The 26,368-nt window shown below is 33.9% G+C and overlaps 1 protein-coding gene across 1 annotated transcript; it reads left to right on the top strand.

The window, feature by feature from the left end:
• Positions 1 to 25,862, top strand: Polb (DNA polymerase beta). The gene is made up of 14 exons (XM_078031276.1): positions 1 to 266; positions 616 to 673; positions 3,292 to 3,358; positions 7,105 to 7,179; positions 8,205 to 8,263; positions 10,377 to 10,426; positions 12,514 to 12,565; positions 14,325 to 14,379; positions 14,477 to 14,549; positions 18,253 to 18,323; positions 19,959 to 20,045; positions 23,970 to 24,034; positions 24,534 to 24,673; positions 25,620 to 25,862. The coding sequence occupies exons 1-14, from the start codon at positions 206 to 208 to the stop codon at positions 25,712 to 25,714; spliced, it is 1,008 nt and encodes a 335-aa protein (XP_077887402.1). The 5' UTR covers positions 1 to 205; the 3' UTR covers positions 25,715 to 25,862.
• Positions 25,863 to 26,368: the final 506 nt, after the last annotated feature.

Genomic DNA, 26,368 nt, shown 5'->3' on the forward strand with positions numbered 1-26,368 from the left:
CACGCGCCGCGCCGCGCCGCGCCGCGCCTCCTGTCAGAGGCAGCCATTGTTCAGCCGGTCGCGCCCGCCTTGCTGGGCTGATTTGATCCTTATCCCTTCCTCAAGTCCCCGTTCCTTCTTAAGGCTGGGGGAGGCGGGCTAGTCCCTGTCTCTCCCAGGCTCTCCCAGGCTCTGGACACCCTGGAGCCCTCGGGTGCAGGCCACCATGAGTAAACGGAAGGCGCCGCAGGAGACTCTCAACGGGGGAATCACAGACATGCTCATGGGTTAGTCCTGGGCCCGGCTCCTTTGGCTATCCCTTTCCTTTCTACCCATTGCCTTCCTTTCTCCCCATTGCCTTCCCTCCCTTCTCGCCTGCCGCTACAGTCCAGTGGGTGGGGTCAGCTCCTTGCAGCTGGTGGTCTTCCTTGGAGCTCTTCCTGAGGCACCCGTGCCGAGAGCTGATTGTCAGTTCATCCGGGGATTTCTGGGTCATCCCTTGGGCAGCCTTTGCTGCCTGTGAAGAAATGGGTAGCCACTGACCCTTAGATGCTGCCACATCCTCTTCCAGGGAACTCAGTTTTCCTGCGTTTACTCGTAATTCTTGTTCACCCAAGCCTCTTGTTGCCTTTTCAGAACTCGCAAACTTTGAGAAGAACGTGAGCCAGGCTATCCACAAGTACAATGCTTACAGGTGGGACAGTGCAGCATTCTTGGCTAGCATGCATTCTGATATACACCTGCTTTGTGTGGCACTTAACATAACCAAGGTTCCAATGGATATTTCGACCACCTGCAAGAGCAGAAAAAGCAACAAGAAGGTGGTACCTCACTTAATATTTCTGGAAGAATTTTGACAGAGCTCTATAGGATCAATTCAGATAAGTTCCCAATTATCCAACGTGATTGATTGGAAATGCAGTATAATTTTAAGCCATAATGAAAGGCAGTGGTTGCAATATGTACTCAAAACATTTGTGGTGCGACAAATCATATCTTTCCATCTGGTTGGTCTGTGGCTGATCCTGTCACCTTCGCCGGATCTAGTCCTTGTCCATTACCAGGGGCCTTTTCCTAGCCATTATTTCCACATCTACCTGTCTCAACCCCTTAGCCTATAAATGTGCCCCCAAGTTCCTCAGTTCTTAACAGCAAAATGAAAACAGTCTTAACTTCCCTCTAGCTAGTACCTTATTTTTCCTTCTTGAACAATCTATGTTTCATTTCTGGACTTCCTCATCAGTAGTCATTCCCTTATGTCATTGCAGTATAATTCCCATCTTGCCATTTCTCTGAAAATCTCTCACCTACATGTCATCTTATTGGACTCTCAGTGGCATTCTTCATAAGCTCATTCCATGAAAGTCTTTCCCTTGATTTTCACGATGATTAGTAATCCTTTCTATTCTTTCATTTTTTTCATCTGTCTTAGCTTTTAGTGTTACTAGTTTCCAGAAGTCTTCCCGTAGCCCTTTCTTTTTTTTTTTTTAAAGAGTGAGTGAGAGCGAGAGTGAGAGAGAGAGAATTTTAATATTTATTTTTTTTAGTTTTCGGTGGTCACAACATCTTTGTTTATGTGGTGCTGAGGATCAAACCCGTGCTGCACACATGCCAGGGGAGCACTATACCGCTTGAGCCACATCCCCAACCCCTGTAGCCCTTTCAATACTTTCTCTTTCTTGTCTTTGAGTACCACTTAAGTCATAGACTCCAAAACTTTGGGCTTTCACCTGAATTTTTTCCTTCACACTCAAACATATTTCAAAACTGATTATGCTTTCTTCTTATGATTTCCTATGTAAAGTAATTGTACTATCTCCCATACATTAGTGACCTAGAATTCACACAGATATTCAACCCTGTTTGGGTCACAGCAGTGTTTAATCTTGAAGGAGCTCATCAGAAGTTGAGAGGAGCAGAAATCTAGACAAAGAATACAAAATGGGGCAAGTCCTTGAGATGAAAGAATATAACATTTTCTAAAAGTCAGTAATTCAGTTGGCTTAAGGGTTATATATAGCATGAGTGGGAAATAAATCCAGAAAAGCAAATAATCCCCTACTATCCCTACGTACTACTCACATACATACTCACCCCTAGTATACATTTCTCTTGATTGTGAATGAAGTATTTTTTAAAATAATCTAGTCTTGTCGGTATTTCATATCAAATAATTCAATATTTTTTTTGATAAAGCCTAAATATATGATGGCATACAAAAGGCCTTTCATGATCTAATTTATTCCTTTCAGGCTTGGGTACCCAGTTCCAGTTATCTGGATCTACTTGCCTTTCCTTAGCTAATCCCTTCCATAAACTGCCTTAGCCTGTTGCTTCCCCTATAATTATAACCTGTCTAGAGCCATCATCAATCATATGCTAATAAATAAGCTATAATTCAAATCTAAAGACATATATGCTAGAATAGAATAAAAATCACAGGTTCAAAAGATTATTCAACATTTGTGCTTTAGATTTAGTTGTACTATTGCTTTTTATCAGCAACAATTCTAAACTACATTTAGCATTGAAATTTTAGACAGAATACCCAGTGAGCACCCAGAGTATACCTAATCTATCATCAGATTATTAAACTGAGTGTACGTAGAGGTAGGCAAGAAACACATGATCACTTCTTTATGTTAAACTGAAATGTTAACAATTTTTTTTAAAAAAGAATTGATATAAGGACATAGGGAATTGCAGTTTGAAGCCATGAATTTTATTTATTTTTTATTTTTTTTAAAGAGAGAGAGAGAATGAATTTTAATATTTATTTTTTAGTTTTCGGCGGACACAACATCCTTGTTTTTGTATGTGGTGCTGAGGATCGAACTCAGGCCGCACGCATGCCAGGCGAGCGCGCCACTGCTTGAGCCACATCCCCAGCCCCAGAAGCCATGAATTTTAAAATAGCCATCTGTAAGCAAATATGATATCTCATAGTTCTATTAGTTTGGTAGCACATTTTTAAGCAAGAATTATGAATCATCTGCAGAAACAATTAAAATATATTGTTATATGCTATTTTTTAATTATTCACAAGAAAGAAGACTGCTGGTATCCCAAATCCCTCTAGTGTTACATATACAGTTAAAATTATCCTCATCTGTGAGAAATTTCAAGAAACTTAAGAATTAGACATATAGTAGGTAATCTATCAGCTCTCTAAATTCTAAGTCTTACATGGGAATGGAAAATTAGTTATCTTGGTGAAAGTGTAAGGTAGATATTTGTGTGTGCATTCTAGTTTAAGAAAAGTTAAGATCTTGCTTGTTTTTTAATTGATTTTCCCTTTTTTTCCTCTTATAGAAAAGCAGCATCTGTTATAGCAAAGTACCCACACAAAATAAAGAGTGGAGCAGAAGCTAAGAAATTGGTAAGTTTAGTGAACACACTGGTCGAACAGTTTACACATGTACAAATTTGGGGGGTTCCCACAAAACTAAACTCATTTTTCTGAAGCTGTCTTGACCCACACAAACAGATTTCACTACTCCTAATTTTTCGGAATAAAATTAATGCCATTTAAAGCATACTCTTTCAAGCTCAAAATGTGTTTATTTGGAGATCAACAGATACATAATTATACTTTTCTTTTTCTACTCTATCACATATGCATGTACCAACTCTCACATTGAATTCCTCTGACAATGGTGGCCATTGTCCGATGGTGTACACTTGTAATCCCAGCAACTCAGGAGGCTAAGGCAAGAAGATTGCAAGTTTGGGGCCAGACTCAGCAATTTAATGAGGCTTTTAGTAACTTAGCAATACCCTCTCAAATAGAAAATTAAAAGAGCTTGGGATATAGCTTAGTGGCAAAGAATCCCTGGGTTTAATCCCCAGTACCCCACTGCCCCCCAAAAAAGACTATGGTGATGTAATGATACTATCATATCTGGTCCCTATCTATCCTTCCCTGATCCCCAGGTATAGGGACTTACATTAGTTACATTTGGGGAGAGTATTCCCCAAAGAGATTTTACCTACAAATAGGCACATGAGTAGACCTCTTTTCTAATATGGTAGTTAGCCCTATTTTTATTTCCATGAAACCCTATGTGCTAGTGTCCTAGTAATATCAGTTTCTAGAGGCTCACATCTCTTGGTAATTTATAATAATATCACTAAGAATGTCCTTGGAAGATCTCTCTATTGATAGATAATTCTCTCTTATTTAACCTTACATAAATGATTCAAATTTGCTTAAATATCTTACATTTTGTTAAAAATGCCAAACTGACATGGCTTTGATTTTTCCAGATGATAGTTATCATCTCCATTTGTTGTTCTTGTGTTTTACAAAAGTCCTCTGGAATTTTAAGTATTATATTTGATCATCCTTAATTTTTTCTAATGAGAGCCTTAAGAGTATGAACCATAAATGCCCTTTGTTCTCTCACCCTTCATAGTCACCCATGAATCTTGTGATTCTCACATTAATCATGTGCCACATCTTAACCTTGAATTTGTTAACCGATACAAATCCTACTTTGGTGCATGGGTTTTAAATCCTTTGTGCCATGAACCATTACCAGCAATAGTATATTTTTCCCAAATATAGCATCCAACTAAGTTATAAATACATTAGAGATTTACTTCTTATTCTGAATTTTTGTCTTAGTGAACTGTTGCAATGTTATCCTCAGAGACCACACCTATTCATTCTGTTCCCCTTTCATTGAAACTCCTGACCTTCCTTTTCTGTGCTGATTGCAAATAAATTTTATTAAAGGTTTTTGAAAAGCTCTGATATACTTCATCCTGAATCTGAGCTCCTGATATGGCCCTAAAAAAAAGCATGAAAGTATCCAAAACTCCTTTTCCATTAGACTGGACTTAACTAAAAATATCAACATTATTTCTTTTTACTATTACTTAAGAATCAAAGACCTATTATCTAGCCCATAGGAGTGCTTCTCAATAATTCCAGAAATCTTACATTTCCAGAATGAGTTGTTTGTCTTTTATTCCTTAATGTTAGATACAGAAAATAGCTTGGGTCTAAATTGCTTGAGGTCTATTTATTGAGTGAAATTGTTGTAGCACTATCTGTAAAGGAAAAAATAATTACCTTTTTATCATTTAATATTAGAAATGAGAAGTCTAAGCAGTTTTCCTTTTCTAATCTTCCTAAATCTTTTGTTCATTTCTACTTGGTTATTGCTTTTTCAGAACTTGAATATGCATTCAGTAGTTTTGAGACATCAAAAGTACACAAGGGTGAATTAGGGCTAAAGGTCAGTAGGAAATAACTGGCACACATGTTATTTTGCTTGTTGAATGTTTAAAAGGACCAATAAATGTGAAAAAAAAGGTTAAGTTGGAAAATAAAACAATATACCATATATTGCCTCTCAAATTATCAAACTAGTATGAAATGTAAATAAGGTTGTGAAAAAAATAAAAGAACCTTCATTTACTGCTGAAGGGTGTCTTGATTGTTACAGCCATTCTGGGGAAAATTTGCCATACTGTATATATTGACCCAACAATTCCACTTGGAGGAATTTGTTCTAAGAAAACCAGTAGAGTTATGTGTACACAAGGACTAAGCAACTTAACAACTTTTGAGCACCTATAAGCCAGGCATTAGGGATATGCAGTGAACAGATAAGATCTCTGCTGTTTTAGAGCTTACATTCTAGAGCAGTACTGTCCAATATGGCAACCATAAACCACATTTGACTATTTAGTCCTTGAAATGTGGCTAGTGTAACTGAAGAATTCTAAATTTTAATTAAATTGTCATTATGTGGCTAGTATTCTACATTGGACTTTATAGTTCTAGAGCAATGATTCTCAATGTGATACGTAGACCAGCAACAACAACAACACTGGGGAACTTAGAAGTACAAATCCTTGGCTTCTTGGCATATCCCTGATAAAATGAATCAGAAACGCTAAGGTGGGACTTGACACTGTGCTTTTTTTTTTTTTTTAATACCGACACATATTGTGTTTTTAATGAGAAAATGACTGTATACTTGCATCAAATTTCACAATCACTATAAAACCGAAGCAGGATAATAACACCGAAATGGTTACATACACAGGAAAGCCAGATACAGAGTATAATTTTCAAATATAGTATTACTACTTTTTCCCCCTCCTCCAATAAAAAAAGAAAGAAAATGTCATTTGGAAAAAGAGCAATACAAAATCAAAATTGGCAGCTCACTGAATGCTAAAAATTCAGGAAATTGGTTCTGTAACTCAAACTGGATATAATCACCATCTCTAATACTTAGGCTGTTTTTTTTTTCAATACATAGTTTAATTAAATCCATTCTTCATTTGGGAAAAAAATGTCTTCAGCGACAAAAGTCAACTGCTTTAGTGTTCATTGCTATGAGTATATATATGTGTGTGTTCATGTGGTACTGATATAGATACTGCTTCTGTGTCATTACCTAGGATGGGCAGCATGAATGGGTAATTGGCATTGTCATCCAAGTAGAACTCAACCCGACTTCTGTCACTGATAGACCCTGTTTCTATAATTTCTGGGTGAGAGAACCCAGGTGTGTCAGTAGACACTTTGCTTGTGTCCAGGTGATGCTAATGCATGCAAAAGCGTAAGCACCTCTGTTCTAAAGGGAGTTCATAATAGCATTATTATACTATCAGATAATTAGAAACCATCTAAATGTTTACATGTAGGATATTAAGTAAATTATACATCCGTAAGATGATATACTATGCAACCACTAAAGACACCATTTTATTTATTGATTGATATAAACATGTGTTCATAATGTATTAGGAAAAAGCATATATGTAAAAATGTATATTTATAAGTAAAAAAGAAATCAAATAATAATTTCCAGGGCAATGAGATTGACAAGTGATTTTAGTATTCTTTGTGTAACTTTTCTAATTTTTCTACAACAAAATTTAATTTTAAATGAGTCATTTAGACTTATTTTATAAAGATTTCTCTTTTGTCAATCATTTAAGCATTTTGCTGCTGGGAGAATTCATTACAGGGGTTCAATTTTCTGTCCATTGTTTGAAAACTTATCGCTTATGAGCATTTGTTTATCTTTTCCCACTTTATCATTTAGTAATTTGGTGAGCATTACAATTATATGATTTTTATATTTTTCATTTTTTGTGTAGCCTGGAGTAGGAACAAAAATTGCGGAAAAAATCGATGAGTATTTAGCAACTGGAAAATTGCGTAAACTGGAAAAGGTAAAATTTTAACTGATTTACTTATTTGGTTACAGTGTCTTCCTTTATGGCAACTATCATGTAGTGTCCTTACAGGGCGATTGATGTTACTCACTGTGGTGAGTAACATCACTTTACTCACTTTTCCAGAAGGAAAGAGATGAGTATAGACTTTATGACTTTACGTATTCTATTTTTTAAATATGAACATTGCTTCTATAAAATTTTCACTTATTAGTTGGGCATGGTAGTGCAACCTGTAATACCTTATGCACAGGAAGCTGAGATGGAAGGATCACTTGAACTCACAGATTTGAGACCAGCCTGGGCCACTTTGTCTCACACACACACACAAAAAAAAAAATCCCTCTTATTTTATATGACATTTAAGAGATTTTTAGCATCATGATACAGTTGGCTCTTATTTTTTTTACTATTCAGAAAAGAGATTATAAATTTTGACTAAAAGGTCATTGTCATTTAGAATTTCTGTTCTTTAATTCTTCCAAGAATTTTTATGCTTTTATTTCACTCTAATGATAATAATTATATCATTTCTCGTCTCTTATGGATAAGCCTCTTAAAAGTATTAGAAAATTGAAAAATTCAGAGACTGGATGTTAAATGTTCTTCCCATGAAAATAACTATATGAGGTGGTACATTTGTTAATTAGCAAATTTATTGGATTTTACCAGTCTACAACTTATGTATATTTCAAGACATTGTGTTGTATATGATAAATACACGCAATTTTATCTGTCAATTTAAAGTAAAAAAGTTATTTGTTTTGGGGCTGATGATTGAATTCAGAGCCTCATGCACACACTCTACCACAGTGCTATACCCCCATCCAAAAGTATTGAATAAATTAGAGATGAGACATCTTCAGCTGCTCTGTTATTCACCTGTAACTACCTAGGTTATATATGAATACTTTACTATGTGTTAACCAGGTAAATGTAAATGATTTTGGTTTTTAATAAGATCATTTAAGTTCTCAAAGCATTCTTAAATCATTGTTAGACTTTTTTTTTTTTCCTTAAAGATTCGGCAGGATGATACAAGTTCATCCATCAATTTCCTAACTCGAGTTAGTGGCATTGGGTAAGAACTATTTTTTAACAGACATAGTCATAGATTGGTTATATTTTTCATGTCAACCAAGCTAAGTTACCTGCTGTTTTTCTTCTAAACTTGTGCTTCACTACCTCTTTGCCTTTACTCATACAGTTCACCTTTTCATAGCTTATGGATCTGAAGCTGATTATTCACATGATGCCTCATTTAAAGCAAATGTTACCTTCTATCTTCTTTCCTCTAAACTCTACTAGTACTTGCTGTGTACACCTTTTGCCCTCTTCAGATTGTGTCTCTTCTGCTTCTCTAAGCATAATGTTTTTCTTTAGAACCATGAATTTGGAATAAGCACTCAGTTGTTCTTTAATGCAGGAAACTTTATCTCAGATTTGGAACTAGCACTGAAAAGGTCTTTTGACATTGGACAAAGGAAAGATTAACACTGAAATATTAAGGCCATAATGTTTTCCTTACCTCTTATCTTTAAGAAACAAGGCATTCCTTTACATTATATGATGATTATTCCTTTAAGTGACCACATTTTAGATAGAAGTTATTCTAAACTGTATTACATTCTTAAGCATAATATACTGAAAATTAGCATGACTCCTTATGGACCCAAGGCTATTTTAAAATTTTGATTAGAAGATGTTTTAGAGAGCATGTTATATTATCATCTTTTTTTAAGGAAGAAAGCTGAAACTTGAGTGTAGAAAGTACTGTGGCAGAGCCAGAATTAGAACTCTTGTCTCCTGATTCCCCGTTCAATTCTGTTTTTTGTTTGCCACATTGCCTTCCTAATATCCATGTCAATTATACCACACTATAATATCATAATGTTTGCACACTGTTCCAGAAACTATGACTCAGGCTGTTATATGCACATGAATGTGTATGTGTGCTTTTTTTTCTGATCTCTGTTCTCACTTTTACTGTAAATTGATATAAGGGAAGAGAATCAGGAAAACTGAGTACTAGTCCTGACCAACTAAATTTGTTACCTTAGCAAATTATTTTTAGTTTTTTAGATTCTGATGTCCTTCTTTATAAAATGAGATGGAGATTTGGTTAATCTCTAAGGTTCCTTCTGTCCCTGCCATTCCATAAGAGCATCCTTAGTCCTTTTTTTTTTTTTTAATATTAGTTGTCAATAGATTTTTATTTATTTATTTATTTATTTATTTATATGTGGTGCTGAGAATCGAACCAGTGCCTCACACATGCTAGGCAAGTACTCTACCACTGAGCCACAACCCCAGCCCATCCTTAGTTCTTTCTGATGTTTGGATTTATTTATGTGAACATGGCAATCACAGTGATTGTTCATTAACCCAATCAGATTTTATCACTGCTTTGCCCTGTATGCTCTAATAGCCTCCCTTTGCACTCAGAATAAAACCCAAACTTACTACCCTGGCTTTAAAAACATGATAATGTGTGGGCCCCTGTGTACTGCTCAGTGATATCTCATTCTAGCCATACTTGTTTTTCTTCTTTCTTGAACAAGCCAATCTTAAGCTAGCCTGAGGGCTTTTGACCTTCCCTTTCCCTTTCCCTTTCTCCTTGATCCCTTGTAGCGGGCTCTTTGTTATTTAAATCTCAGCCTATGTATTATCTCAGAGCCCTTTACTTACCACCCAATCTAAAGCAGAACTCAGTCATTCTGTTTTGTCTGGATTTGAATTCCTCCACCTGATATTTTTCTTGTTTGTATATGTATTTATGTATCCCCTTACTAGAATGTAAGCGGGTGATATCTAGTGCTCTTATTTATCTTATTTATGCTGTATCTTCAGCACAGTGTCTGGCATATGATATGGTCCTCAGTAAATCTTATTTGAGTGAATGAACAATTTTCAGGTGCCCATATGTTTGAACATGGATATTATGATGGCTAGCTGTTTAGGTGTTTTTTTCCCTGTCCAAGTACAGGATTATCTTCCTAATGATTGAAACTTCAAAAATTCTTACTTTGAATAAAATTGCACATTACCAAAGTAACCATTTTGGTAGGTCTTATTTAGCATAATATCAGGTCTTTATGTTTGACCTTTCCTTTTATTTTATTTTTAAATATTTGATTGTTACAGTGATCCTGAATTCCATTCGATATTGAGACAATGCATTTCTTTCTTTGTAGTCCATCTGCTGCAAGGAAGTTTGTAGATGAAGGAATTAAAACATTAGAAGGTAAGTATGACCACAGGTTGCTAATTCCGGCTTAAATATGGTCCTGAAAGACCATTAATAAATACTCTTAACAAACTAAAACCTGGAAAACCTGTTCTCAATTAATAAATACAAATAAAATTTTCTTTTTAACTCTGTAGTAGAATATAGATGTATAATTTATAGTCCCATCTTAAACATTTTTAGGTTTGTAATTTAGAAGAAAATCACAACCAGGAAGTGATTTCTTGGTTTAAAGACAATGAAAATAGTTCTCATTTGTAGATGTTTAGAATATTTAAATTACTTTTGTTTCTATAATAAAACAAAAATATTTGTTTCTATAATAAAACATTTAATCTTATATGTTAAGATTAAATGCTGAGTTATATATATTGAGAGTTGAGTGCTTATTGAAGGAATTTTTAATTTGAAGGAAGTAATAAAAATAGAGCCTAAGTCAAGTAATTTTAAAACACATAAACCTAACATAGCAATCCTTTCAATTTAATTTATCTCTTCATACTTTTCAAGGTGTATACTCTATATATATGAATTCATTATAGTACATCCATGGCATTAAGGGTTTAGTATTTGTGGGTTCAACTATTATAAGCAACACAGTGGTTAGGTGAACATGTTTTGGAGACTGACCTGGTTTGAATCCCAACTAGCCATACTTGTTTTTCTCCTTTCTTGAATAGCCAACAAACTCATGCCAGCCTGAGGGCTTTTGACTTTCCCTTTCCCTTTTCCCTTGATCCTTCATAGCTGGCTCTTTGTCATTTAAATCTCATATTATATTATATTATATTACATATTATCTCAGAGGCCTTTATGAGCATTGTGCTTCAGTTTCTTAGCTACAAAACAAATATTTCATATAATTTAATGCAGTCTGTAAAGCACTTAGCAGAGTGCTTAATACATAGTAAGTACTGAAAAATGATTAACTTACTTTTATGAAATATTGTTCACTAAACTAAGTATTACTAAACCAAGAATTTCTAGAGACTGATCTCTTTCTGTGCATCTCAGAGAGGTTATGTGCTTTTCTCCTTGTGACATATACAGTATATCTGAATAAGATGATTGGCTAAAGCACTTAAACCCACTCAAGTTTGTGGGTTTCGAGCTGGTTGCTGCTTGGGAGGCTGAGTCAGGCCAGCCTGGGCAACATAGCAAGAAACTGGGAAAAAAAAAAAGTGGGTTTCTCAAAGGTGTTTAGGTTTTATCTCTTGGTAGTGCCAAACATTTTGTTTTTATATTATTTCATAATTATGTAATGTCTATATATTTAACTTAGATATATACATATATATCACTATTTCCATTTCATTTTCAGATATATATGTTAGTATTTCCTGTGGGAGATGTTAAATGTTCCATGTGTCATAAAGATGCTTATTTTTCTCTGTTTTATATCTCCAGAGTGAATTTATGTATTTGTTAATCTAAGGGTGATCATAGGAATTGCTTTTAAACCATGCTTATTGTTTTCTTTAACGAGGTTCACTACTGTACTCATGCCTAGTAAAAGAAGAACACCTAATGGAACCCAGTCACTTTTAAGATACAATGTTAGGACGACTTTTGCAAATTAAAAAATGAAGCTAATACCTTTACTTTCAACAGGATTTTTAGTACAATGCCTGCACAAATCAGTATTCAACACTAATTCAATGGAGTGAATGAATAAATGTACACTATGAATGAACCTAGGTAATCATAAAGTCTTCAGAAATTGTGATTGCTGCTGCTATGAATAGTAAATTTAGCATTATTAGTTCTTATAAGGTTGCCTTTTATGATAGCCAGCAAAATTTGATATAATTCCTGTATATTTATCATTTCATGTAACTCTCATTCAAATTTTGAGTCAGTAAATGGAAATGATCATAAAATTAGATGTTAGGTTTTTACTGTATTGATTTGAAGAGTCATTTTTTCTAGTTCTTAATATCTAAAAATTTTTTTCTCCTTGTTTTTATCAAAACCATTTCAATGTATTTTCCCTCCAGCTAGTTCTTTGAAAAAAAGTAGCTGAGTTTAGTATTTTTCCTCCCAAAAGTGTTCAAATTAACACCTCAAACTTATCTTCTATTCAGATCTCAGAAAAAATGAAGATAAATTGAATCATCATCAACGAATTGGGCTGAAGTAAGAGCAAATTTTCTTTTGATATTTGAGATGTGAAAGTAAAAATTTTTATAGACATTCTTTTATACACCATAATAATTCCTCAAATTAGGTAAACACAAGCATTTTCCAATTTAGGAATGCTAAGATTTGTTGCAGACTCCTGTAGAGTTTATGTATATGTACATACATTTTGTTATTGTTTTATAGTTTACTTATTTTAAGAATTTCCCTCATTCACTTGACTTTAGTGGACAACTCCCTCTTAAAATACATAAAGCTTAGTGCAGTGACTTAGACAGTCATTGGGTGTTCATTCCATGATTCTGTAGTACAAAGCACTGTACTAGATCTGGGGGAAGAATACTAAAGAGATTCAGTGTAGTAGTTTATTTAGTCTGAGAAGAACATGAAACATGTGAACATCAGTTTACATGAACATGAAAAACTAAAGTTTTTTAATAAGAAGAAAAATCTCTAAACAACTAAAAGCAGTATAAATAACTAGTATGTATGTTTCTCTATCAATATCAATAATTATTTTGTGTGCTAGATATTGATTATTTACAATGATAGTGTATAAGCAGTATATGTATTTCCTCTTAAACTTATACTATTATTCTAAAATTTTGAGCCACTAAGAGACCAGGATGGTGTGATTCTTACTTTCTTTGCATTTATATAGTAAATGGAGGTATTGTGAAGAACTTGGTTATCATGAGAACTGATTTTGAAGAATTACATTATCATTCTTAGCCATATGCTTAGATATCATTTCAAACAGAGATAATATCTTTATAACTGCTTTATTGAGATATAAGTCATAAGTCATGTAATTTATCAATTTAAAGGATATAGTTCAGTGATTTTTGGTATGTACACAGAGTGGTGCAACTATTATTACAATTTTAGGACATTTTTGTTATCCTCAAAAGAACTCATCCATTAGCAGTCATTCCCCATTTATCCTCATTCAGCCCTAGGCAACCACTAATCTGCTGTTCAAATTTGCCTCTTCTGGACATTTCATATAAATGAAATCAATATGTGGTCTTTACTGATTTCTTTCACTTGCCATATTATTGTCGAAGTTCATCCATGTTTTAGGTTAATATTTTAAAAAACAACAATTTGCAGAATTTTTGTGTTATTTTTGAATTTATATTTATTTTTTAACTGATATATAATAGCACTGTACATATTTGGGGATTTCCATGTGATGTTTGATACATGTATATGCTGTTAACACATATACATGTGTTAGAGTAAACATATCTCCTTAAACATTTATCGTTACTTTATGGTGAAAACATTCAAAATCCTTTCTTCTAGCTATTTAAAATATATAGCAAATTCTCATTATCTATAGTTATCTTACAGTGCAATAGCACAACAGAATTTCTTACTCCTATTTTTGCAAGATTTAAGTGCAGTTAACTGTAACCAACCCCTTGATTTACCAGTAAAGAGCAGTACTTTGAAAACATGTCCTAACTTAAATATGTTTATTTACTATTGTAATGTGAATATTAAACTTACTTACATATAAGTTTTGATGCAGTTTCTTGAATGTTACAAAGGATGAACTTCAGGATTTTGATCCAGTTAAGAAACAGACACCCCATCTCAGTTTTGCTTTTGTCTTCTCAATAAATTCTATTCTTGATTTGTGAGAATTGTAATCTGCTGGTATAAGGACACTATGTATGGTAGGCAATTTAATTTCTAAAAAGATTTAAATTTTACAAAAATCTTTTGTGTACTTATTCTGTCTTTATAGATATTTTGAGGACTTTGAAAAAAGAATCCCTCGTGAAGAGATGTTACAAATGCAAGTAAGAATATACTGAACTGTATTTTCTGATTACTGTTGAGAACATCACTTGGTGAAAAGCTGTTTTTGGAATACTGACTTAATCTTTCTTCTATTAGGATATTGTACTAAATGAAGTTAAAAAAGTGGATTCTGAATACATTGCTACAGTCTGTGGCAGTTTCAGAAGAGGTAACATACTTCCTAATCTTGGGCTATTTCATGCCTCAATGTTAAAATTGCCTAGAATATGTGAAAAACTTGAATTAAAAATGTGTCATTTATATTACTTCTTGGATTTACTAAGACCCTATCGTATTAGCTATTTATTTGTTCATAGATGGGAATATGTATAAATAATTAGAGGAGAGTCATTCTAATTTTATTATAGAATAATATTTTTAACTGCTTTTAACAAAATTTATAAAATTATTTAGGTATAATTAAAACACTAATAGTGGGGCTGGGGTTGTAGCCAAGTGGTAGAGCACTTGCCTTACATACGTGAGGCGCTGGGTTTGATCCTCAGCACCACATAAAATAAATAAATAAAGGTATTGTGTTCATCTGCAACTAAAAAAAACTATAAGAAAAAAACACTAATAGTGGTTATCTGGTTATATGCTAATGGAGTTGTAGATAGTTTTATTTACTTTTTAAATTTTCTTCATTTTCTCTAATGAATCTAAGAATATTGTCTCAAAATCACCAGCTCAAAACCCATTCTCACAATCACCAGGTTTTTCAGGTCTTTTACTTACTATGTGAGAGCAAACAAAGTGAGAACCACACAATCCTGGTCTCTTTGGAGGCTAACATAGCTTTTTAAATTGGAATAGAAAAAATTTGTTTAAAACATTTTAGAGTAAATACCTAGATTGAATCTCTGGTCACCAGTAGAATTTTGGGTAGAAAGTAGGCAATGGGCTATCAGAAATATTCCAGATATTTTCTGTAAAAATCTAGAGTTGGATTAAATCCATATTTGCTGATAAGTGGAAAGAACATTGAATTGGGATAAAAAGACTTGGGTTCCGAGGCCAAGTCTTCTTACTACTATATGATTTTAAGTAAATCTGTCTTTGCTTTATCCTAATTTTCATATTTTCAGAATGAAAGGATTAAAGTTAACCAGTTATTTGAGTATATCTATATCAGAAATACCTGGGAATTTTAAAAATATATATATACATTGTTATACCCTGCTACAGACCTACTAAATAAAAATTACCTTAGGTGGGGACTTGGATTATCTATTTTCAAAATGTGTGTATGTGTATAGGTGCGTGTATGTGTGTAAAAAAATATGTATTTTTGTTTATATATACATATTTTATATATATATATTATATATATATATATTTTTTTTTTGTACCAGGCATTTAACCAAGGGATGCTTAATACCTGAGCCACATCCTCAGCCCTTTTTAATATTTTATTTGGAGACAGGGTCTAAGTTGCTTAGAGCATTGATAAGTTGCTGAGGCTGGCTTTTAACTCATGATCCCCCTATCTTAGTGTCCTGAGCCGCTGGGATTAAAGGCATGCACCACCACACCCAGTTCAAAATGTATATTTTGATGCAAAGCAAGCTGAAATGCACACTCTGAATATGACAAACCTTTTGGGTTTATATATTTTATTTTTATTTATGTTGTTGACTATGTTATATGGCTGTATGCTTTAATATTAAAAAAGGGGACTGGGATTTGGCTCAGTGGCAAGCGCTTGCTTCTATGTATGAGGCACTGGATTCGATCCTCAGCACCACATAAATATAAATAAATAAAGGTATTGTTCCCATCTACAATTAAAAAAAATTTTAAATATATATAAAAAATGGCATACACTGTGGAGTCTCAGTTTTACTCTGTCTCTATTCATTCTGTATACTACATGCCACCATTGTCCCATTAATAACCACTTTCTTTTGAATTCTTTTCAATGTTTCTGCCTAAAGATAACAACTAATATGAGTATACATTTTTTATTTTCTCCTCCACTTCCCTTTCCCTTTTTTTCACCAGGTAACATTATGTTTGCATAATACTATACCTTTTAATTAAAGATATATCCTGGATATTTTTCATATCAGTATACAGAGATTGTCTTTATTCTTTTTAATAGTTGCATAATATTTGCTTTTGTGGGTTTGCCATAATTTATTTATCAAGCCCTCTATTAATGGACCCTTGAGTCTATCTTTCCTTCCGGTCTTCCTTTGCTAATATGATTTTCTTTTTGTTTTTTAAAAATAATAAAGTGATTTTGGTGGTAACTGCATAGTGAAAGCATTGAACTTATAGGAGAAAGAAATGAGAACACAATAGAATTTTCTTTATTAAAATAGCTTTTGTAAATATCCTTAAATCAGTACACATTTTACCTTGTCTTTTTTATATGTAAATACAAGAATTCCCCACTTATCCATAGTTTTGCCTTCTGAGAGTTCAGTAACTCAGGACAACCACAGTCTGAAACTACTAAATGGAAAATTCCAGAAATAAACAATTTGTAGTTTTAAGTTATTATGAGTACCAAGAAGAAATCTCCCTCCATCCTGCCTGGGATGTAAATCATCCCTTTGTCCAGTATAGCCACAGTTTATTCTACCTGTCCTGCACTTCATCACTTAGCCATCTTGGCTCTCTGATCTCAGATTGACTGTTGAAATATCACAGGGTCTTATTTTACTGAATAAGGGCCTCAAAGCATAAGAGTGTGATGCTGATAATTCAAATCTGCCAAAGAACATCTATAAAGTATGTCCTTTAAGTGAAATTGGGAAAGTTCATGACTTAATAAGGAAAAGAAAAAACTTGTATGCTTAGCTTATTAAGGTCTACATTACGAACACATCTTCTACCCATGAAATTATGAAGAAGGAAAATGAAATTTATGCTAGTTTTGGTGTCACATCTCAAACTGCAAAAATTATGGCCATGGTGTGTAATAGGTACTGAGTTAATATAGAAAAGGTATTAAATTATAGGGTTTGGTCCTATCTGTGGTTTCAGGCATCCACTGAGGGAGGGCCTTAAAATCCTCTGCAGAAAAGGGGACTACTGTATCTGGTTAAAGATTGATACATAGGATGATGATCTGCATGGTCACCTAAAGTTTTGCATGTACTATACTTATCAAAATGAAAAGAGAGGAGATAGGATTATTTTATGCCGAATGAGGCACAATAGTAGATGCTTTAGTGCTTATCTAGTTGCACAGTAGCCTATGAAATAGTTTTTAGTAGTTTACAAACAAGGAAACTGAGGTTTAGAGAAATGTAAGAGTCCTCATTTGCAGTACTAAAAGTGAAAAACATCTAATTAGAGTCAAAATTTCATAGTTCAAAGTAAGGTTCAAACAGCTATGTGTAACTTGCCTGAAGTTATATGGTTATAAATATCAAAACCTGAGTCATTATAAAGTGCTGTGTTCTTATCCATGATACTATAATAATAATTTTTTACCAATATTTATTAAATGACTTCAGTCATAAGAATTAAAATAAATTACCTTTTAAAGAGAGCATATTGTTTGAGATTTTTAGATATTTAGTTGTTCATAGATGTATTCCAAAGCCATTTTCAAAAATTGTCTTTATTGTTGAGTGGTTAAGTGCATTATTAGCACATTAAATATACAAGTTGTATGCAATATGTATCTAATGCCAATTACTGTTGTTATCCCAGATTCTGCTGTCTCTATCAATAAACCTGAATTATTGGACAGAAAATTGAAATCTTTTAACTAATTCTGAATATGAAGCACAGTGAAATAGAATAATAGGCTATAAGAAGTAAGGCTCTTCTATGTATGTCATTAGTTTTGTTCTTCATTGGCCTAATTGATAGATTTACATGGAGAATACCTTCCATATTCCTTGTTACTGTAGGTGCAGAATCTAGTGGTGACATGGATGTTCTTCTGACCCATCCAAACTTTACCTCGGAATCAACCAAACAGGTACCCTAGAACTTATAATCAAATATGTTCTGTCATACAGCAGTGCAGCAGTAAATATCATTTTCTAAATTGTTTCACAACAAATCATTTGAATCTTTCTGAAAAGTCAGCTGAAGTGTTTTATACTGATTGAATTCTGTGAAAAAGCAAACGTAGGTGTGGAAAAGAATACACACTATTTTTCCTTGAGGAATTGGAAGGCAGTCTAAATGAGAGGAAATGTAATAAAGTATTTCTTTCTTTTTTTTGCCTTGCTTTATTTTCTTTCTTTTTTTAATTTGTTCTAATTAGTTATACATGACAGTAGAGTGCATGATACATAATACATAGAAATTCTTCTGGTTGTACATGATGTAGAATCCCACTAATCATATACTTATATATGTACAAAGGGTAATAATGTCTGATTCATTGTACTATCCTCCCTACCCCATACCTGCTCCCCTCCTTTCACTCCCTTCTACCTAATCCACTATAGCTGTTTCAGAAATGCTTGGTCTAATGTTCAGGTTTTCATTAAAGTAATATCTTCCTATTAAAAAATAAAGCATTGGGCTGGGGATGTGGCTCAAGCAGTAGTGCGCTTGCCTGGCATGCATGCGGCCCGGGTTTGATCCTCAGCGCCACATACAAAGATGTTGTGTCCACCGAAAACTAAAAAATAAATATTAAAAAAATTCATTCTCTCTCTCTCTCTCTCTCTCTTAAAAAAAAATTATTGAGAAACTACTTTTTTTTTTTTTTTCCTCACAGTGTGGGGATGGAACTCAGAGCCTTGCACATGCAGGCAAGTGCTTTACTACTGAGCTGCACCCCAGCCTGAAAAACTTAGTTCTATTAGAAAATCCATTAAAACAAAACTTTTTTTTAGTTGTAGATGAACAAATACCTTTATTTTTATGTGGTGCTGAGGATTGAACCCAGTCCCTTACACATGCGAGGCAAGCATTCAAACACTGAACCACAACCTCAATCCTAAAAACAAAACATTTTTTATTTTGGATGACATATATCTTTTAAAGATAAAGCAGCTAACTTTTTAATGAAACAGATAAACACAAATTGTGTTTGTTTTAGGGTATCAGGAGATTGGTGAGAAACTAGTTTCTGAAAATGTTTTATTTGATAAAATGTATTCTCTGTTTGAGGGGAAAGATACTTAATCAGAACATTAAAAAGAGTGTGGGGCTAGGATGTAGCTCAGTGGTAGATTGCTTGCCTAGCATGCTAGAGGTCCTGGGTTCAATCCCTAGCACCCCCCCCCCCCCCCCCGCAAAAAAAAATCCTCACATAAAACAAAATCATAGGGGCTGGGAATGTGGCTCAAGCGGTAGTGCGCTTGCCTGGCATGCGTGCGGCCCGGGTTCGATCCTCAGCACCACATACCAACAAAGATGTTGTGTCTGCCGAGAACTAAAAAATAAATATTAAAAATTCTCTCTCTCACTCTCTCTAAAAAAAAAAAAAATCATAGAGATTTTTCCATAAATAATCTGAAAACTCATGTTAAAATATTTTAGGTTGGGCATGTAGCTCAGTGGCCTTAGGTTCAATCCCTAGCACCAAACAAAAAGATTTTTACATATGACAGAATAATTGCTCTTTTTTTTTTATTCCCTGATTATGATTCTGCAGCCAAAGCTGTTACATCGTGTTGTGGAGCAGTTACAAAAGGTCCATTTTATTACAGATATGCTATCCAAGGGGGAAACAAAGTTCATGGTAAGTACTCATTTGAATTAACACGTGTGAAAAAAGTCCTTAGAGATTGCTTAGTAACCATTCTGAGTATGTGACTTTATTGTAACTTTGTAGTAAGGTCAACAAATAGCTGGGCATGATGGCGCTCACCTGTAATCCCAGTGGCTAGGAAGCTGAGGCAAGGAGGTTCATGAATTCAAAGCTGGCCTCAGCAATTTAGTGAGGCTCTAAGCAACTTAGTGATACCCTGTCTCCAAATAAAATATCAAAAGGTTGGGGATGTGGCTCAGTGGTTGAGTGCCCCTGGATTCAATCCCCATTACAAACCCCACCAACCCCCCCCACCCCCCGTTAAAAAAAAAAAGGATGTCCTTGAGACCTTAGAGAAAAATACTTGATACGACACCTGATTCTTATAGCTACTCTCACAATGTTTTAGATAAGAACTTTTTTCTTTCAGGGACTGGGATTTAACTCAGTGGTAGAGTGCTTGTTAGCATGCATGAGACCCTGGGTTCAGGTCCTAGCACTGTGAAAAAAACAAACAAACTAATATGGATTTTCTTTTAAACTCCCCATTTCTAAATAATATATACTGTCAAAGTAAGTAATTAGGCATAATTTGCTTTTGCATAATATCTGTAATGACTTTGACACATAGTAGGTTTCCCCCTAAAATGACAAATGGTTCTCATGTTCTCTGACTCAAAATCCTTCAATGAGTGAGGTTAGAATTGACTGAAGGGTATTTATCTATTACAACCTCAAAGAAAGAAAAAGAATCAGGGTCTGTCTTATAACATATAAAGAATGTTGTTACATGAAATGATAAACAGGGAAGCTAATAGAGGGGGACACTTGCAAAGATTTTCACAGTGAAGCCCGTTACGATGTGCTGTCTAGATGGCAAGTGGATTAAAAATAGATTAATAAATGGCCCAGTATAATAACCAATAGGAAAGCCAATAAAAATGTAGGATCAAGATTTTTCTTTCTTTAGGCTTACTTTCTTCTAATCACTTAAAGACTTCTTTGGGTCCCCTCTTCTCCATGCCCCACTTTTATGAAGTTATATGACTTAAAGGAAAGATACTGTAATGTTAGAGCCTAGACATACTATAATTTGTGAGTCTCAATAGATTTGACAGGAGTGTTATCTAAAAGTAAAAAGATGATTGAGAATGATAAAACATCATGTCATATAGAAATAGAATGGCAGTTGCCTGTCCCTGAGGAGAGGGAACATGCAGTTATTTTTAAATAGATACAGAGTTTCAGTTGGGGAAATATTCTAGAAATGGATGGTGGTGATGGTTATAAAACAATATAAATATAATACTATATACTTAAAAATGGCTAAGATGATTTTAAAAAATTAACATGGTAAATTGGATGTTATATATAATTACTGCATACACAATTATTTCATTAAGTTCCTCGTGGTGATTTTAAATGCTGTGAAAGTGTATTCAGTCAATTCGACAGTATATATTTGCTGAATGAATCTCTTATGTTTCAAGCACTGTTCTAGGATCTGAGAATAAATCAGTGAGTTTAATTAAGTAGAATTTACATTAGGACTCATGGAAGGAACTGATCATTAGTGATGAACATAATAAATAGGTAAATTATTTAATATATTAGGTTAAAATAGTGCTCAAAAATGGGGGAGTAGGTATGGAGGGTATGGGAATGCAGGAAGCAATATTAAATAGGAAGGTCAGACTGACTTAGAGCCTCAAGGTGAAGGACTTAGTCAAGCAGATACCTATCTAGAGAAAGAGTTGGCTAGACAGGAGTCAGAGCAGTAGCCTAAGTGACGGACAGTAGCAGAGACATCCAAAGAAGTGAAGGTCTCTAGGTTCTGAAAGGAAATTGGCTACAAAATGAATTCAGTTCATGAAGCTGAAAAAACTATTCTCCTGTATCTTCTTGATTCCAAAGCCTTTTATTGTTATAACCATTTACTAGTTTTAAAGATATATCTATCCAGGCTGGGGTTGTGGCTCAGCAGTAAAGTGCTTGCCTAGCACATTCGAGGCCCTGGGTTCAATCCTCAGCACCATATATAAATAAATAAAATAAAGGTATTGTGTCCAACTACAACTAAAAAATAATTTTTTTTTTAAAAAAAGACATGTCTATCCATGTGCTTGCCAAGTTATCTTCAAAACATGGATTCCTTTAAGCTAGTAGTAATCAAATTCTAGAAACTAGTCAGAGTTATTCCAGATCATCTTGTAAAATCATGGTCTTTAGACAACTGAACTGTTCTTACTGTGAATATAATAATATTTGGAAGAAAATATAGTTTCTCTACATTCTGTTAGTTTCATATTAGGTATGTACCATTCAAATTTTAGTATTTTGTGCATGTTTGGCCTTGGGTGATTTTTCTGTAGGATATCCACTTTAAGAATTCAGGGGACCATAGAAGATACCTTGACTACCCTGAGGAAATGAATGGCTTTATTTCAAACACTCATTGAAGCTATTGAATTTAAATACCAAACAATACTAATCCATTAAGTCTAATAAAGCATTTATAATAATACAGAAATATTCTTTAACATTAACACTTCAGAAAAAATTCAGGAAATAAAATTAGCCTTGAAAAGGGGAACAAAGCCGTTAGATGAAATCTTATCACTGGTATAACAAACAGCAAGATCATTGCCTATGGCATCCAGACATTTATACCCATAAGTAATACTTCATGGTAATTTCTGATGGAAGTTATTTCTGACCATTTGAAGTGGAAGTTGAGTTGGAACTTGTTAATGCCTAAGAAGGTAGGTTTCATATTTTGAAGGTAAATATGTTTTGTTAATCTTCCAACCATAGGAATGGCTAAAGAAAATACCCATTTTCAATTTTAATTTTTCTCTTTTGTTGAGTGAAAAAAATACAGCTTTTAGTGATATGTATTAACTTGACTACTTTTTTATTTAGGATAAGAAGCTTGTCACTTGTTTATTTTTCTTAGAATGTGGTATTGGGTAATTGTAATTTGAAATCTGGTGATGTGTATAGCTCTTTTTCACATATGCATGGGTTGCTGCCAAGTCCAGAAATTTTCCCATTTTTCTGGAAAGGAAAAAAAAATGACCAAATAGGCTTTGATGATTTTTGCTTGAAACTGAAGAAGTTTTCACTCACCTGTAAAGAAGGGGAAAAAAATGATCCTCTAATTTTCTTATTATTTATTGCACTCCTAAGGATTAAACCTAGGTACACTCTACCACTGAGCTATACTCCCAGCCCTTTTTATTTTTCATTTTGAGATAAGGCCTTGCTAGTTGCCCAGATTGGCCTCAAACTTGTGATCCTCCTGCCTCAGCCTCCTAAGTAGCTGGGATTATAGATGTGTGCCACTACACCCAGATTTTCTTATATTTTAAAAATTTTTCTTACCTTTCTCACATTATTTAAGAGATTTCCTCAGACCCTTCTACTTCTGCTATCACATTTAAACCAGTCCGAAATGGTTTTTTTTTTCTGTAGTATTCTGCCCTTATTCATGTGTTGAATATCTTCTATTGTCTGAGAAAAGTATAGCTTTTTTTTTTGTTATTGTAGTTTTTTTGTTTATTTTCTTATTTCTGCATGATCATTATTTCTCCCAAGTTGCTTTTGCCTGTTTGTTTTGTGCTCTTTCATATATGATGCTTTACTTGATTTATTTATTGTTTAGAGTCATATACAGGTGAAATTCTTATGGCTAGAACCTTTGTTGATTCATGTAGTTCTCAAATTATCGTAGAATGTCACAGGAAGTTCATGATAACATGTAGCTTAGAGAAGCTAGCTAATAAGTTGAAAGTGCTCAGAATTCTAAAACTGCCACCAATAAGAGCAAAACTAGCCTCACATTTAAAATTTGATTAAAATTAAGCCTTAAGTTTAAAAATATCTTTAAAAAATTCTTTAAAATATCCTTTTCAGGGTGTTTGCCAGCTTCCCAGTAAAAATGATGAAAAGGAATACCCTCACAGAAGAATTGATATCAGGTATGCTCAAACTTTGTTTCTGACATTCTTGCTTTTTCCTTTTTGAATCCTGTCTTTCTTCCCTCTGTATATCTTATTAAAGTTTACAAGTATGTATAGAAACCTCTTTTATTCTGAAGGACCATATATTCTTGCCAGATATAATGTTTAGCCTTAAGTATAAATAATAATGACTATGTACAGATTTTTTTTTTCTTCATGTGGATTTGCACATTACCATAGTGTCTTCTATAACTCAAAAGAAATTTCTGGCATGGGGAAGTGAGTTATACTCAGTGATAATGCTTTTCATTTCTCCACACCTCTTACAGAGGAAAGTTTACTGAAACCTAAACAATTGCAAGGTTGTGATTTAAATGTTCCACTTAATGATAGTCTTTTCTTCAGATTGTTAGTACACTAAGATTTATTTTAGGCGTTTTGTTCCTTGCTTAGTTAGGAGTTCTATGCTTGCTAAATTTGAGAAGTGTAATAAAAACTTTATCTGCTTTATTTTTAGGTTGATACCCAAAGATCAATATTATTGTGGGGTTCTTTATTTCACTGGGAGTGACATTTTCAATAAAAATATGAGAGCTCATGCCTTAGAAAAGGGTTTCACAATCAACGAATACACCATCCGCCCCTTGGGAGTCACTGGTGAGTATATGTGATTGCCTTAGAGATGATCCATGTTATCTGGAGAGAAAGTTATTTTCAAGGGGTTAGCAAATTTAGCTTCTCTAAAAAGCTGGTCAAATGTATTTGTATTATTAGTCCCTTAGAACAAAGGGGGCTTGAATGCTTAATGTGCTCCCAGTTCCTTAGTAATGACCATTTATCCTAATAGAGCTAGACTATTTCTAGCTCTATTAGGATAGAGTAAATCCTTCCTGTCCATCATAGTTATTAAAAAATTATATTGGTTTAAAAGAGTTTTTTTGTTTTGATGTGTGGTTCCAAAAATTCTGAGATATCATTGCTCTTAATGCCTCCCAAACTTTAAACCTATGTTTTAAAGTTTAAAGAATAAGGATTCTTAACTCTATACTTTATAGATCTTGTTAACATTTCACAACATACTGTATGATTTACTATTCCCTACTGGAGAATGAATTTTTGCCATTTTGCCCTAAAAAAGTAGGGCTTTTATTCCTAGGGCAATGCTGCTCACATTTCAGCATGCATACTGTTTACTTGAGGACTTCATGGGATGCAGATTCTAATTCCTTGGAGCTCAAGGTTCTGCATTTCTATAAGCTTCCACAGAATGCCACTGCTTCTAGTACTAAAACATTTTGAGTTGCAAAGGAACTAACTAGAGTATTTTATATAATGTGATGGCTATAATGGAGATGCAGCAGAGAGGAAAATCACAAGTTGGGGTAACTTTAGTGACAATAGTTGGAAAACTCAGGTTCTTTTTGTAGCATTGGTAATATATATGTAATAAAACTCAAGTACAAGCTGGTATGGGGAGGATTAGTAGCTTGGTTTTCCTTTTTATTATGAAAGCAAATCTCACACAGCTCTCAATCCTGAACCCTCATAACTAAATTGCTAAACTGGTTCTTAAAATAAATTTCTTTTCCCTCTCTACTTCTAGGAGTAGCTGGAGAACCCCTGCCAGTAGACAGTGAGAGGGACATCTTTGATTACATTCAGTGGAAATACCGAGAACCCAAGGATCGAAGTGAATGAGGCCTATTCTTCCTTCCAGACATAGCCCAATAGGAGTCTTAATTTATTTCTTAACCTTTGCTATGTAAGGGTCTTTGGTGTTTTTAAGTGATTATTTCTTCCCCATGCTTAGCTTGCATTAGAATCAATAAAACCTCTTGTTACTATGGATGGTGATGTTCTTATTTCTTAGCAAATGTGTATAGTTTAAATTTCATATTATGTTCACGGTCACACTTTAGTATGGGTAGAAATGAGATGATAGCATGTCTTGAATAGGAATTTCATTTTCTCTATTTTCTGTCCTATGTTATAAACCACATTACTACTTTTCCTCCTATTTCTGCATTATAAATATCTTACTAGGGAAATACATATTGAGGAAGATTTTTTTAGAAACTAGAGGTCTTCATAAATTTGATTTTCTCTTTTGTAATACAAACTTATGGCTTAAACAGAAGAACAGGTGTATGATTTATCTCTTAAGTGAATTCTGTAGCACGTGACTGGAATCCATTAGAGCTTCCTGAAGCAAGTCCTCTTCTATTATGCACATAAGACAGTCTCTTAATCTTAAAAAAACAAAAATTTCATTCCTGAGTTTTCCTCTGAAGTAACTTTGAAGTATAAGTAGTCAAAATGTATAAGTAAAAACATTTCTTGAAAGCTCTAGCT

The sequence above is a fragment of the Ictidomys tridecemlineatus genome, chromosome 14 (assembly GCF_052094955.1).
Source record: "Ictidomys tridecemlineatus isolate mIctTri1 chromosome 14, mIctTri1.hap1, whole genome shotgun sequence".
NCBI lineage: Eukaryota > Metazoa > Chordata > Mammalia > Rodentia > Sciuridae > Ictidomys > Ictidomys tridecemlineatus.

What these genes read in the sequence shown, in the direction of transcription:
- Polb (XM_078031276.1), top strand. Translation starts at nt 206, where the DNA reads ATGAGTAAACGGAAGGCGCCGCAGGAGACTCTCAACGGGGGAATCACA. An exon ending in CACAAGTACAATGCTTACAG is followed by an intron (nt 674 to 3,291) that starts GTGGGACAGTGC and finishes TTCCTCTTATAG; the next exon opens with AAAAGCAGCATCTGTTATAG. An exon ending in AATTGCGTAAACTGGAAAAG is followed by an intron (nt 7,180 to 8,204) that starts GTAAAATTTTAA and finishes TTTTCCTTAAAG; the next exon opens with ATTCGGCAGGATGATACAAG.